The following is a 14,990-nucleotide window of genomic DNA, read 5'->3' as shown; positions in this document are numbered from 1 at the left end:
CGAACAGTAGCAGTATATTGCACTCCAGGATGAGCTGTATCCCTGTGGCAAGTGTGTCTGTCCCCTTCCCCCACCGCTTCAGCTACACAGGTGAACAGTGAAAGTAGTACAAATCATCTGCAAAGACAAGGCCGCTAATAAAATAGACTGAGTTGCAATTAACAGGGAGCTATCTGGCTTTCTGCCTAGCAGATGCTCCGTATCTGAGACAGACCAACTTTCTCTTGCTGTCCTCAGCAGCTCCAGGGCCCAGGCTCTGCCAGCCCTTTGCTTTACGACAAGAAAGAGTCCTTCCATGCTGGGAGCTAAGGAGGGGTGACTGGCTCTGCAGGCTCTGCCAGCCTTTTCGTGTTGTTGCTACAGTCAGCTGATGTGAGCTTCCTCCCAGTTTTCAAGGCTCTGATAATGAACACCTTAGAACAGCCCGGTGACCTTTGGCTGAGCTTCCTCTTTAAACTCTGGTGGCTTTTGCTTCTTTGCCTAGTTGTTAAACAGCAGTAAAGATCAATTCTGATAGCAACAGAGTCTGTTCCCCTCCCCTCTCCCCACTTGCGCAGGATCAAATGTCTCCATATTGGCTTGAACAAACTTGCATGTAGGTCAGAGAGATTTACTTGAGGAAAAGCTTCTGTGTTCTGCTGGCTTTAACTCCCTAAGGAAAAAAAAAAATCGCAAAGGCAGGTGAGGGGGGAAAAAAATCATGGGTTGTGAAAGAATGGGCTTGGCACACCTGGGAAGGTGAAGTCATCAGTAGGAGAGAAACCACTCATGTGACAGCAAGAAGCTACATCTTGAGGTACTGTAAAGCTTCTCACTTTGGTGGAGATGGTTTCCGCTGCAGGGCCAAAGTTGGCTGCAAGTGCTGCCTCCACAGCAGCAACGAAGGCAGCGTGGGCAGTAGTCCGTATGGACCAATAGTCTCTGGACTACATTGATCGTTACCTGTGATTTTTGGCTCCTTGTAGCTGCCTGTTTATGCTGTTTAAATCCCTGCTGTGCTCTCCAGAAGCTGAGTGGCAATAACAGAGTAGCTGTCCCATCCCAACCTCATGGGCTGACCCACTGCACAGCGTTGCAGGGTTCGGTTCTGCTCCAACTGGCAAGTTTTGCTGTGAATGGCATAAAGCAGTGCTGAGGATGCTCTGATCAGGGGGCTCAAGCCCCCTGCCCCCCTCTCTAGGGTATGTTGGATGGGACATGAAACAGCTGTTTGAGGACCCATGCTGGAGCATCTGGCTGCGCTCCTACCTTGTGCTTTGTGAGGGCTCTGTCCCTACAGAGGATATAGGTTAGGCTACAGGAGTGCCTCTTCCTTCTGGACCGCACCACCTGCGGATTGATCCCACTTACCCCACCAGAAATGCTTGGCATAGCCAGTCGTGTACTGAGAGAACATGGTTCCTTCCCTGATGGGGGGCCTTAGCTGCAGGGGAAGTGGAAGATGGCACTGAGACAGGAGAAACTATGAAGCCCTGAGAGTCAGCCTCCAGTTTCCAAAGCCATCTCCCCCTTGTGCTAAGGGTCTCTGCTACTGCAGTTGTCAGCAGCTGACTGAGCTGAGACAGATTTTAGTTGATTAGAAACTGCATGATAGAAATGCAAGCAGAAGATACTGCTTTTCTGATGTTTGTACAGTCTGGGGAGCAGGGGAAAAGAGGCTGTTGGGTGATCAGGAAGACCGGACGACCTTGTTCTGAGAGGACTGCTAGTGCCTTGATGCCTCCTCTGTAAGTAGAAAATACTTCCTCCCATCCCTGGTGTCATCAAGAACCTGAGCTTTTCCAGGAAAAAGTCTCACTGTGGCTGTCCAGAGGCTAATGCTGTTCCCCAGTCAGCTTATTCTTAAAAGTGTGTATAGAGACCAGTGTGTTCAGCAACTCAAATGTTGATAGAGCATGTGAGAACTTGGGCTGGTAATACAGAAGCAGTAAGTGTTCAGTTTAGTTGCTAAAGTTAGACCCAAGAGACTCTAGTGAGAAGCTCAGTGCTTTCAGAATTGTGCCTGAAGTCAAGGGTTAGCTGTAATTTCAGACAAGAACTATCTGACCTGAATTCTGGGTGGATTTGATAATGAGCGATACCTTTGTAGCCCAAAGCAGCTGCGTGCCGCTCATGAGCGCTTCCTCACGGAGCGTGGGGACTGCGCAGCCAGCTCGTGTCACTGTGGTTGCACCATGAGCAGAGAGGCGCTGGCTGAGATCCCTGGCAGAGCTGGAAATGCGGGGAGATGGGCCTCGTGAGTTGTGAATCAGGTGGCAAATAATGAGGTGTATGCTTAGCCAGAGCTCTTCCTGTGTCATGGCCACGGGGAAATAACCCATGGGGAAGGATGCACTGGGAATTGCTGTATAATGTTTAGGATGCGAGCTGGGAAGTGGAATTGAAAAGGCTCTGGGGCTTGGTTCTGTTGCTTTTACCCCCACTGGCTTCCTCGTGTCCCTCGGGCATGAACGCCGCTCCTTTCAGGAGCGATTGCAGGTCAGCCCTAGCTTCCATGTATCACTTCTGGACTGAAAACTGTCAAAGTCAGTCTTGTCCTGCATCAGTGTCAGAAGTGGAAGAAGTGCAGCAGAATTGGAGATCTGGTATGCGGGAAAAGACTTTGTGTCCGGGTGCTTCTTTGAGCTGCTGCAGCCCGCAATGAATAGCGTGCCTAAAAAATTAGGGGAAAAAAATGCCTGAGGGGATCAGTGCAGCAAGAAAACCTCATGCCCCTTTCCTTGGCACCCTTATGCTCCAGCTCCTTGGCATGTCTTAAACTGCCATCCCAGGAAAACTTCCAGGATCGTCTCAGAAGGGCTTCAGACTTGCTAAGTTTGGAGGAACAATCCGAAAATGGCATTGTTTCCATGTATACACTTAGCAAGGCATCTGCGGTGCTCGGCTCTCAGAGGAAACATGCCGTTGTTTGACTGTAGGCTCCCATCAGCATTGCTGCTAACTAGAGGATGTCCAAACACAAACAGTCTCTTCCACCAGAAATGCTTCCACTGGAAACGTTTTCCTGGTGAAATGGGAGCAAGAATACCAAAGGATGATGCTTCTGGCAGTATCAGACTGTAATAAAGGCTTCCCCCTGTTTTGCCTTTGTTTTGGCTCTTGATGATGTATGGTTAGTTAAAATGATTGTCAAAGAAAAGCTCTTTGGCCCCAAGCAAAGCAGAAGGATTCGCCTTCTGCAAAAGTTGTATTGCTCGCTAATTCTCTCCAGTGAAGAGAGTGGCCTTGGCTTGTTTCGTAGAGCTGTTCCAGCTCCAGCAAGCTATAGACATCAAGGGGCATGTTGTCCTTCCTTTCCTAGGAAGGAACATCAGCCCTTTTTGGGCAGGGTACTACAGGCGTTTGCTTTCAGCTTGGGGGAGGACAATGCAATTGGGTGATTTGAGATCTTCATGTGGAGGGGGGAAAAAAAAAAGCGCCAACTGTCTTAAGATGTGGTCTCTGCCTTAGTGCCTTGCATGGTAAATATCCACCCCTCCTATCCCAGGAGAGGAAATTACAAGAGAAGAGAGCAGTTTGTGAACTATGTGCATAGCGTGCGCTGTGTGCTGGATTCACTTCTGCTTCCTCCCAGATGCCCTGCTCCCTAACACTGCCTTCCTCTTCCTGCAGCTTCCCCACTCCTGCCAGGACAACCTTTTATTTTTTCCCTAGGTCTCCTCTGAATTGTTAAGTCTTTTAGATCATGCTTCACCCACCACTAACTTCTCACCCTTATTTTGCTGTGGGAAGGAGTGAGAGCTTGTGGGATGTGGCCGGTAAAGCAGACGGAGGATGGAGATGTGCATCGGGGTTGCTGCTGCCCGACTGCTCGGAGAGCCGTTTGGTTCAGGTTCCCCTCTGCTGGGGACCGCAGTCACCCAGCGAGGGCCAAAGCGAGGTCCCTGCGGGCCCTGGCAGGCTCCCGAGGTTGGCTGTGTGCAGCAGTGGCGGCCTCATCCTCACGCTCTGCTAGAAACCCGCAGCTGGTCCCCTGTCGGCACCATCCATCGCTGCCTCCCTTAGCCGCTTTCTTTCCTCCTTTCCTACTTTGCAGTTCCTTTGCAACTCCTAATCCCTGTCCACTGTTTAAGACTGTGAAGCATCATGTCTGTCCTGTACTACAGGCTAGCTTACACGTTTCTTTTGTCCAGAGTCATAGTAGTCTCAAAGAAGCTGGCTGGTTTGGCATGATTCTGTTGTGATGAAACCATGTTGGGTTTTACTGGATTTTCCACTTTACTTCCCTATCGGTATAGGGTAGGAAAGAAAACATAAGGCTGGAAAAGGCCTCCGCCTGCCCTCGGGTGGTCATGTAAAGAAAAGCAAGCAGTTGTTGTGCTCCTGGCCCTTCAGCCAGGGGTGACCCTGGTGTGAGGCTGAGGTCCTCGCCGGCAGGGCAACCCCCGGAGCCCTGGTCTGCGGAGGGAAAGTCTCATCTTGAGGCAACCCAGAGCAGATAATGCCACCAAGGTTTTCGGGGGCTGGGGCAGGTCCTGGCCGGGACCGCCCTGGCCAAGGGGGCCACGGAGAGTCCCCTGTTCTCTGCGGCGGAGCATCTGACCCGTACCCGCTGCTCTTGAAAGCCTCTTGTTTTCTCAGAGACCTCGGCGCAGGTGCTCTTGACTGCTCGTTCTTGCGCAGGCCGCTCTAGGGCTTCCTCGGGCGAGCGCCTCGCTGAGGGGCTGCCGTCTCCTCCGTGGCGGAGCGCTCGGGTGCCTGCGCTTCCAAAAGCTGCTTTGTGAGCGCTCTAGAAGCTGCTGCTGTATCATCTGGGAGGATTTATTTTATTAATTTTATTTTTCTGGGGGGTGGTGGAGTCCTCCAGTCGAAGCAGCATCAAAAGCATCACAGGTTTCTGGCTTGGTGTTTCTCTCAGCGGGGCTGTACAACGCTTACTCAGCACCAAGGGGCCCGTAGCGTCTTCCGTGCGTCCTGCTGCGTCTCTGCTCAGAGGAACAGGACTTCCCGGGGGGGCCGGGGCCGGGGCCGCCGCCGGCGGGCGCTCGTTCCTGTCGGAGGGCGCGGGCCGGGCGCGCCTTCCCCTTTAAGGGCGGGCGCTCGCCTTTAAGGGCGGGCGCCGTTGCCGAGGGGGCGCGTGAGGCGCGGAAACCGAATCGCGGCGCGGGCGCGGCGGGGTGTCATGGCGGCCGCCTGCCTGGTGAGGGCCGCGGCGGCGGCCTGCTGCGAGGGGGCAGGCCTGGGTTTGGGGGGGGGGGGGGGGGGGGCTGCGCGGGGGGAGCCTGCGCCTGCTGCAGTTGGGGGGGGAGGCCTGGGTTTGGGGGCTGTAGTGCTGCCGGGGCTGGGGGGGGGGGAAAGGCCTGGGTTTGGGGGGGCTGTAGTGTTGCCGGGGCTGGGGTGTGTGTGGGGGGGAAGGCCTGGGTTTGGGGGGGCTGTAGTGTTGCCGGGGCTGGGGTGTGTGTGGGGGGGAAGGCCTGGGTTTGGGGGGGCTGTAGTGTTGCCGGGGCTGGGGTGTTTGTGTGGGGGGGAAGGCCTGGGTTTGGGGGGGGCTGTAGTGCTGCCGGGGCTGGGGTGTGTGTGGGGGGGAAGGCCTGGGTTTGGGGGGGCTGTAGTGTTGCCGGGGCTGGGGTGTTTGTGTGGGGGGGAAGGCCTGGGTTTGGGGGGGGCTGTAGTGCTGCCGGGGCTGGGGTGTGTGTGGGGGGGAAGGCCTGGGTTTGGGGGGGGCTGTAGTGCTGCCGGGGCTGGGGTGTGTGTGGGGGGGAAGGCCTGGGTTTGGGGGGGGCTGTAGTGTTGCCGGGGCTGGGGTGTGTGTGGGGGGGAAGGCCTGGGTTTGGGGGGGGCTGTAGTGTTGCCGGGGCTGGGGTGTGTGTGGGGGGGAAGGCCTGGGTTTGGGAGGTGTAGTGTTGCCGGGGCTGGGGTGTGTGTGGGGGGGAAGGCCTGGGTTTGGGAGGTGTAGTGTTGCCGGGGCTGGGGTGTGTGTGTGGGGGAAGGCCTGGGTTTGGGGGGGGCTGTAGTGTTGCCGGGGCTGGGGTGTGTGTGGGGGGGAAGGCCTGGGTTTGGGGGGGGCTGTAGTGCTGCCGGGGCTGGGGTGTGTGTGGGGGGGAAGGCCTGGGTTTGGGGGGGGCTGTAGTGTTGCCGGGGCTGGGGTGTGTGTGGGGGGGAAGGCCTGGGTTTGGGGGGGGCTGTAGTGTTGCCGGGGCTGGGGTGTGTGTGGGGGGGAAGGCCTGGGTTTGGGGGGGGCTGTAGTGTTGCCGGGGCTGGGGTGTGTGTGGGGGGGAAGGCCTGGGTTTGGGGGGGGCTGTAGTGTTGCCGGGGCTGGGGTGTGTGTGGGGGGGAAGGCCTGGGTTTGGGGGGGGCTGTAGTGTTGCCGGGGCTGGGGTGTGTGTGGGGGGGAAGGCCTGGGTTTGGGGGGGCTGTAGTGTTGCCGGGGCTGGGGTGTGTGTGGGGGGGAAGGCCTGGGTTTGGGGGGGGCTGTAGTGTTGCCGGGGCTGGGGTGTGTGTGGGGGGGAAGGCCTGGGTTTGGGGGGGGCTGTAGTGTTGCCGGGGCTGGGGTGTTTGTGTGGGGGGGAAGGCCTGGGTTTGGGGGGGGCTGTAGTGCTGCCGGGGCTGGGGTGTGTGTGGGGGGGGCTGTAGTGTTGCCGGGGCTGGGGTGTGTGTGGGGGGGAAGGCCTGGGTTTGGGGGGGCTGTAGTGTTGCCGGGGCTGGGGTGTGTGTGTGGAGGAAGGCCTGGGTTTGGGGGGGCTGTAGTGCTGCCGGGGCTGGGGTGTGTGTGGGGGGGAAGGCCTGGGTTTGGGGGGGCTGTAGTGCTGCCGGGGCTGGGGTGTGTGTGGGGGGGAAGGCCTGGGTTTGGGGGGGCTGTAGTGCTGCCGGGGCTGGGGTGTGTGTGGGGGGGAAGGCCTGGGTTTGGGAGGTGTAGTGTTGCCGGGGCTGGGGTGTGTGTGGGGGGGAAGGCCTGGGTTTGGGGGGTGTAGTGTTGCCGGGGCTGGGGTGTGTGTGGGGGGGAAGGCCTGGGTTTGGGAGGTGTAGTGTTGCCGGGGCTGGGGTGTGTGTGGGGGGGAAGGCCTGGGTTTGGGAGGTGTAGTGTTGCCGGGGCTGGGGTGTGTGTGGGGGGGAAGGCCTGGGTTTGGGGGGTGTAGTGCTGCTGGGGCTGGGCTATGGCGGAGGGGGGAGGAAGGCCTAGGTTTGGGAGGACTTGGTGCTGCTGGGGCTCATCTGTGTCAGGGAGAAAGGCCTAGGCCTGGTGTGGCTAGGCTATGTGTAGGGGAAGGCTTAGGTTTAGGGGGGTGCTCGGTGCTGCCTGGCCTGGTTGTTCAGCAGGGGGACAGGCTTGGGCCTGGTGCAGCTGGGGCCAGGGTGGGGTGGGCAGATCGTGGGGAGTGGCTAGTGCAGGTATGTGAGTGCAGTGTGTGCGAGGAGGATCAGGCCTGGCTGTGTGGAGCCTAGTTTTTTGGGGGCTGGATGCTTGTTGTGTGCGTTTAGCGGTAGCACTGGGGGGTATGAGTGTGGTTAGCTGGAGCCTTTGCTGGAGCAGACTGCGGGTGCTGCTGTAGTCGTGTCCTGGGAAGGAGCAGGCTGGGGCCTCGGAGGGTGCCCCAGGGTCAGCTGGAGACAGCGTGTGGGGGTATAGGCTAATTCTTATGTGTGTAGGGGGTGAGTGGGGAAGGCTGGGGTAGGGGGTTACTAGGCTGCCAGAGAAGTAGAGCCTGTGTGGATAGGAGTGGGGTTTGTGCAACTTCTGAAACTCGGACGAGTCTTTGTTGTAATGGTTCTTTTTGCAATTTCTTCCCCTGACCCGCATCTCGCTTGGCCTTTGCTGGAAGGCGCTGTGTGGGGAGACGGTGTGTTTGTCAGCCCTAGGGAAACGGTAGCAGCCAGTCCTTTTCCTTGTTGTTCTGATAGTACCAGTCTGTTTTGATGGGTATGCTTACTCTTGCAAGTTTGTTCTTTTTGTGCAAACAGTGGGCTCTTGGCTACGTCTGGGCTGAGATGAGCAGCTGTGAGAGCAGACCTGTGCTTGATTGCTTGCTCAGGTGGTGCATCAACATGACTGATCTTTTTCAAAGCCGGCTCTTGTGACTCTGCACCAGGAGCAGTGGGCAGCATGTTGCAGATGCCTGCAAATGGTTTGCCCAAGTTGGTTAAGATCCAGGCACTTATAATTTTCCCTTTTTCAAACTTGTCAATATATGTGAAATTCACTTTTTTTGTGGTAAGATGTACATATCCGTAGCCACGAGGTAACGTGTTGGTGGGAGACACAGACCTATCTGAAAACATTAAAATTGCTTTGAGGAGTTGGGTAACCTGCATCCTATCTCCTTATAAGGCTGCCATGCTAAACCATAGACAGTCTTGCAAGTGCTTCTTTTGGCAGGTATTTCCTATAAGACGCTGACTATCTGAGTCCTTGCAGGATAGCATAGGAGCCTGACATTTGGTTTTGTGCTTTTGCGTGATTGTGGAATCGATCTGACCTAGCGTGAACAGCAGAGTTGAATAACTCGTTCAGTGGGAGTGTATTGATTTAGGATCGGGGAGGAAGAGCGCAAAAACAGTCTTACAGCTTGCTAGTTTTCTGTCCTGAATGCTTGGGCGTGCGTGGCGTGAATACGTGATTTCGTTAGCTTGTCAGCAAAATAAAACGCTTTTATTGTAAAGGGTATAAACGCTTTTATTGTGTAAAGGGTAGCTCTTAATCTATAGTCTCTAAACGTTGTTGTCTTTTAGGAAGATCCGTCCCTGGAGAGACACTTCAAAGGCCACAGAGATGCCGTCACTAGTGTGGACTTCAGTCTCAATAAGAAACAATTGGGTAAATCATCTCTCTGTGTTTTGATGGTCGTGAGATAAAGAAAGAATGCCTCTCAGTTAAGTGAAGGGAGCTATGGAGGTACTGAGTTATAAAAGAGCAAAGAGTTTATTTTCAGGGTAAAGAGGTATATGCCTCTACGCATACTTTAAAAAAATGGTGTTACTAAGCACAGAGGTGGTAGGTTGCGTGCATCCTGTCAGAGCTTAAAGTGAAATATTCCTCTTTCTTCCTTTGCGCAAGAGTCTTTCCTCCTGCATCTTCCATTTCTCCTAATGGTTATGCCAAGGCTTGTGTCATAGTTACTATTTAATAAGCCAGGCTATAGTCAGCTCTTGGCTTTGCACTGAGAAGGAACCAGTAGGATTTTTGGCTCTTAGTGAAGTCATTGCTCAGAAGAGCCTATGCGTATGGTGGACATGGGAGAGCATCGCTTTGGCTCGCAGAGAAGATAAGGTAGAAACGATAGCTTTATGGAAGAAAACTAGCTATAGGTGGCTATATGCTACTTATAACAGTCCTGTTCTGATCTAGCAACATACAGAACACTCTGGAAGTTGGGAGGAAATTAAGATTAATCAAATTCATCTTGGACCACCTGTCTTGGAACACCTGCTGCTGTTTTTTTTTATTGTTATCTACTGTGTTTTTCTTTCCGCTTCCTCTGTCTTCACTTGCAGAGCAAGAATTCATTCTGCATCTGTATCAGGTGATTGTGTTTGTGAATCTGTAAAATTTTATCTAGAGAGTACAAATGTCTGTTTAGCAAGGATGCTCTGAATGTCACTTGGCATTGCTTTCTGTTGGCCTTTCAGAGGTAGTGCCTGGGTTTTAGCTTCCTCTTACTAGACCGTGGACGTGTTATTCACGGTATTTACTGTACACGAGATCCAGTGAAAAAGGGAACAAATTCTAAGTTTTTTTTAAAGTTACTGCTGGGTCAGTCATGTGTACTTGACTCTTCTTATGAGTTTTAAAAACGATTTTTATTTCTCTCTCCTTTCCTTTTCCACCCTTGAAATAAACCAACCAGCCCTAAAGGACTAAGGTCTTATTATTCTGTTAGGTTGTTTGCTCAAGCTAGTAATGAGAATAGTAATTAGCATTAGTCAACAGGTCACATCATTAATCAGTAGTGAACAGGTCACATCTAGCACGTATCCTACACGAGTGCTTTATTGAGATGGCAGAGCATTATTATCCTTAAATCATGTAGCGTCAGAACTGGGGAAGCTGTGGTATTGCAATTTAGTATCTTCATCAGAAAATGACTTAGTGTAGTTGTAACTAAAATTTAAATCTCTTGATATCGTCTCCCCTTGAATCTTTTATATCCTTGAGAAGAGGTATTGTCTGTATGAGATTTGAACAAAAAAATGACAAATATATAAGATTCCCCCATTGCCCCCTGGGGGACATGAATAATAAATGAGCCTGTTTGAAATGGGCATATATTAATCCTGAATCGATAGCAGGAAAGGAGATAATTATTATTTTTGTGTTGAAATGACTGTGAAATAAAAGGACGTTTCCAGCAAAAGCTATTTGGTGTTTTGCCATAATGCTAATGAACTGAAATCTCCTTGTAATTATCATGCTGCAGTATCAGAAACTACCATCAAACTGATTTCCCCCCCACCCCAGGAGTATTTTAAGCTCTCCCTGGAGATATGCCCCACTTGGCACTTGGGCAGGGAGATACAGACGCAGCTTTGGTTTGTTGGCAGGCTAAGATGCCTATACCCTGTACTTGCCTGTGGACAATCTACAAAAGTTTTCTGTTGTTTAGGCATAAAATTGATTTGCAGTGGTATTTTTACTGTCACTGTTTCTGTGACTTGCCATCTAGTATTTTTCTCTTTGTTAAGTCTCCACTGGTGTGTATTTGCTCTTCTGCAAATCACTAGGACCCCTGTGTTGCACACTTGCGTAGCATGACAGGCTTTAGGGGAAGAGCAACTCTTTAGTTTCCTGAACTGGCGCCGAGTTGGTACTGGAACCTGAGCCAGGGAATTTTAGACTGAAATGGAATTGCATTTGGGAAAACTTTTGCCTAGTGTTCTTGGCAGGGACCAGTTTCTCTCCCTTCACACAAGCTATTACCTCTCCCCATCTGAAGTTTAGTGGCACGGAGAGGTCTGGGAGCTGTCATTTGAAACGCGCTACTGTCAAGTCAGAGCTAGCCAAGGCAGTCAGCATCTGCTGCCGGCAGTGCATCCTGCAGGGATGTTAGGCAAAGTAGGGAGCCTTTGCTGAAGACAGGGTAGGTTATGCTTGCAGCGGGTGTAGCATGTGCACTTGATTTCTGCCTCCTACACACATGACCCTTTGCTCCTGCTGCTGAGGGAGAGCTTGGAATAGCAACGTCTGTCCTGGGACACAGCCTTCTTTCCGTAAGCCGAATCTCTGCTCTCTGGGATCTCCCTCCAGACCCTTCTCTTCTCTCTTGTCTTTGGTCCTTTCCTCTCTCTACTCTTCCTGTTAGGAGCAGGCACTTGTTCTGTTCCATCCCTTTCTCAGGAGCCCAAGAGTAAAGCAAGGTGCAGGTAGTGGGCTTTTTTTTACAGGTGAGGATAGAAGTACGCATGAGAATGGAAGAGCAGGTGAGAGCAGATGACGGACTGCTTCCCAATTTAAAAAAAAAAAAAAAAAGCTGTGCGATAACCTTAACCCATAGAACTTTTGTGTGTTTATTTAGAAGAAGTTTTGCAACTTTTGTGTGGCTTTTGCCTCCGCAGCTGTTGCGTGAGCTGACTCTTAGAGGTAGAAATGTCAGTCCAGCCCAATACATGACTTTTTGTTTGAATTACTAATGAAATACAGAATATGCAGTAGGTTAGTGAATTGTAGTGGTCAAAGGACAATCTGCTTGTGATTGCTGGAAGCTGCGATGTTGAATTGAGTGTGAAAGATAGTTTAAGTGTAACTGGAGAAGAATTAACGTAAGTTTGTTTTGTTTTGTTTTTTCCTTTTCATTTTCAATTCAGCAAGTGGCTCAATGGATTCATGCTTGATGATCTGGAGTATGAGACCTCAGATGAGAGCCTATCGCTTTGTGGGCCACAAAGATGCAGTGATGTGTGTTCAGTTTTCACCTTCTGGCCACCTAGTGGCTTCAGGCTCTAGAGATAAAACAGTTCGTTTATGGGTTCCCAGTGTGTAAGTATATGTTATGTTTAACTATGGTTTGAGATTTCTCCCTCTTTCTTGATAGCAGCTCTCCATGTCTGGAATTGGGAGCCCTTTAGAGGAAAGGATGACCATTTTACATGGCAGTTCTGACAGAGGAGAGGTAATTTGGTCTTAAAGTGTTGAAAAAGAAACTGAAATCCTATGCAAAGCTTAGAGCGGCGGTATTAACTTCTACTGATGCAACAAATTATTTAACATAACTCAGCCATGGCTGTTGATGCTTCTTCCCCTCCCTCCACTCTTTTTCTTAGCAGATTGATCCTTTGCTTCTCTGCTAGAAGGGAAGCCTTACTGTTAAGTAAGGTGCTGAATCCCAAGTTGGAGTTTAGTGGTAGAGATACCTGTTCTGTGATCAGGGCAGAGGTCACTAACTTGTCTGCTTGCTGTAGCCCACCAAACTTATGTAGCTTTTAATCTTAATTTCTTGGTCTAAAGGCAGTAGCTGTCTTCCACTGAATAGTGAAGGATGGCATATTAGTAAAGTAGAAGACTACCTTGATTGTATTTTGACGTTTCTGTGAGCTTGCATGTGATTAACAACTGTTTACTTATCATTTGTGTACCTTGTTGTCTTCTATATAATTATGAAATTTCAGTTTTTGGGTAGAGAGCTTGATTGGCTTAGTTCGTTAATGCTCAAGTCCTTGATAATCATAGGCTGAAAGGACTCCTCACTTGTCTGGTTCTAGTCCGTGATGTTGTGTTTTACATGATATGTGTGTTCAGTAAGGAACATTTAATTGAAATACAGAGCATCGGGAGAAAGCTGCCAAAATGCTGCTTGAAAACATGATTTTGCTCCAAGTAATGAGAAGCTCTTTGCAGCTGAGATGCAGAAAAGCAGCTGCCGGTGTTTCTGCTGGTCTCTTGGTGCCCACACTAAACAGTGGAATCCTCTCTGTGAATGGACTGCCACGTGAAGAGGTTACTTTGCCTCTGAGCATGTAAATTGCTGCTGTCAAAGATGGAAGAAGCGTTATGCCTGGAACCTGTGAGAGAAGCAGCCCTGATGTGTGTGGCATTAGAGGAAACAGATTTAACACCCCCCCCTCCCCACCACACCCCCCAAGTTTATAATAAACTTGTTGCTTCAGGAACCTGGGAAAGCGTTTTTAGTTATTTGGTTTTGCTGAGTTGTTCTGGTTGGGATTAACTATTGGCAACTTTATTTGATGATTTATTAAACCTAAAGTAACCTGTGCCGTGGAACCGGTACATTCTGAAGGTGGCTTTTTAAAATCTGTGGTAATATTTGCTGGAGTAATACTCTTTTACTGGAGTGACCCTCTTTCTCTGCTCCAAGTTAAACTAGATTTATCTCCCCACTTCTCCCCATGCCCAGCCCTCAAGGTGCTCACCTGCAGCTGTCAGAATGCCTGAACTCTGGTAAGCGCCTAGCACTCACTTTCTATTCTGAACAAGTTATACAGCTGGGGCGGATATGCCATTATTCACGTGTGACAAAAGTTTATTCCCTGCTTTAATTGCAAATTGCAATATATCTTTTAACTACAGAACTGTCACAGTGCTTTCATAATGATGGAGTGACTATATAATAAATATGGTAGAAATGGGGTAAAGTTAAACTTAATTTATAGTGAAGTAGAACTAAAATGTGCAGATTGCAATTTCAATTACAATTCAGTTTAGTTAAACTTTCCTGGAAGAAATGATCAGAATGACATACTAGCATATACTTTATTAAAGGACACAAGGTAAATTACATTCAATTAAAATTTAACTCTGCTGCTCATCCATCTGGAATAAAGAGAAAGATTGACAGTATCTTTTTGCTATTTCCAGTGCTATGCTGCTAATATATATAATGCTGAAAGTAAATTATAAAGTGAAATTCTTGAGTTTCTTGGAAGCTAACGAATAAATTGTAGGAAAGGATTGGCATGTAATGGGAAAACTGAACCTAAATGGTTTGTGCTGGGTGATGCTATCTTAGTTGCTTGGGGATGTGAGCTCTGTGGTCTAAGCTGTACCTATAGTCGTCATGTCAGAAAAGGGACAACGTGGAAAGGGAGTCACTGTTATGCCAGTCTCGTTGCCGTGCGCCAAGGCACTCCTTTAACCTGTGCTTATTTTAGTATTCTCTGTCAATTTACCTTCTCTAGCTGTAGCCAAAAAAAAAAAAAAAAAAAAGGGGTATTGAGGTTGAATCAGATCTGCAACCTTTGGCTTGCCAGTTTTGCAGCGTGATTAAGAGGAGCGCGTCCTGGCTGTTGACAGGGGAAAACGCAGAAGGGAGATATTGTTCTACTGAAGTAATTAAAAAGTGGGAGCACTAATCTTAGTTTAGCAAGGCACAAAAGTTAGTAGCCTTACTGTTGAAAGTATTCTGCTTGAGAAAGTCATGTCTTTATTGAGAAATCACACTTTCAAGCAATGTCCGTATCAGTCTTTAACAAGAAGCATTTGAAAAAAGATTGCTCTCCTTCTGCAATGCGCTTTGTTACCTGTTCCTAGAATTCGTGAGACTTTGAAGCCAGCCGGTGAAACACTGTGGTGAATCACTGTCGCTTCCCGCTAGAGCGCGCGCACCCTCAAATTGTAAAGAGGCAGAAGGGCAAACTCTGAGCTTCAAGGGATAAGATGTGTCATAGCCTGGTGGCGGGACAGGACTTTGTTTCTGAAGAATCTGAGATCTTGCAGTCCTTTTCAAGGGCAGCATGTTACTGATAGACTCATTGCCACCCTTGTGTATGGATTTCTCTTTTGGGTTTTGTATTTTTACAAGCCGTGTTGACAGATTTTTGCCCTTTGGTGTTTCTGCTACAAGTTTTTATCAGATTTGGGGACGTCCTATGGTTTTTGACAAAAAGAAAACTTTCCAAAGTAGCAGCCTTTCATGTCCTTCTCTGCCTTCTGGCAGTCTGACCTTTTTTGAAGAGGGAGGGAATATTGCTGGAAGGTAAAGAGTGTTGTGTTTTTCTGCCTTTAGAGTTTCGGTAGTCCTATAGAACTCGGTATTAATGAGAGATTCTGGTTTTCCAGCAACCTGGCTATGAAACTTGACTGTTAAATACTAATGGAAGAGAGA

At 50.0% G+C, this 14,990-nt stretch overlaps 1 protein-coding gene across 17 annotated transcripts in view; it reads left to right on the top strand.

The window, feature by feature from the left end:
• POC1A (POC1 centriolar protein A) overlaps positions 1-14,990 on the top strand; it is a 179,363-nt gene that overhangs the window by 41,882 nt on the left and 122,491 nt on the right. For 4 of the 17 annotated variants that reach the window (XR_011144061.1, XR_011144062.1, XM_068960403.1 and 1 more), the window contains 2 exons: positions 8,668-8,752; positions 11,737-11,908. Coding sequence is in view for 8 of the 17 variants with exons in the window: in XM_068960403.1 (XP_068816504.1) it covers positions 8,668-8,752; positions 11,737-11,908 (257 nt within the window). In the remaining 9 variants the exon portion in view is untranslated. Of the gene's footprint in view, positions 1-4,914; positions 5,141-7,645; positions 7,859-8,667; positions 8,753-11,736; positions 11,909-11,963; positions 12,042-13,283; positions 13,328-14,990 lie in introns of those variants that run through there. The other 13 variants (XR_011144063.1, XM_068960406.1, XM_068960408.1 and 10 more) reach the window with 9 other exon arrangements.

This window comes from Struthio camelus, chromosome 14 (assembly GCF_040807025.1).
Source record: "Struthio camelus isolate bStrCam1 chromosome 14, bStrCam1.hap1, whole genome shotgun sequence".
Classification (NCBI taxonomy): Eukaryota; Metazoa; Chordata; class Aves; order Struthioniformes; family Struthionidae; genus Struthio; species Struthio camelus.
This window is presented reverse-complemented; position numbering and strand designations above follow the sequence as displayed.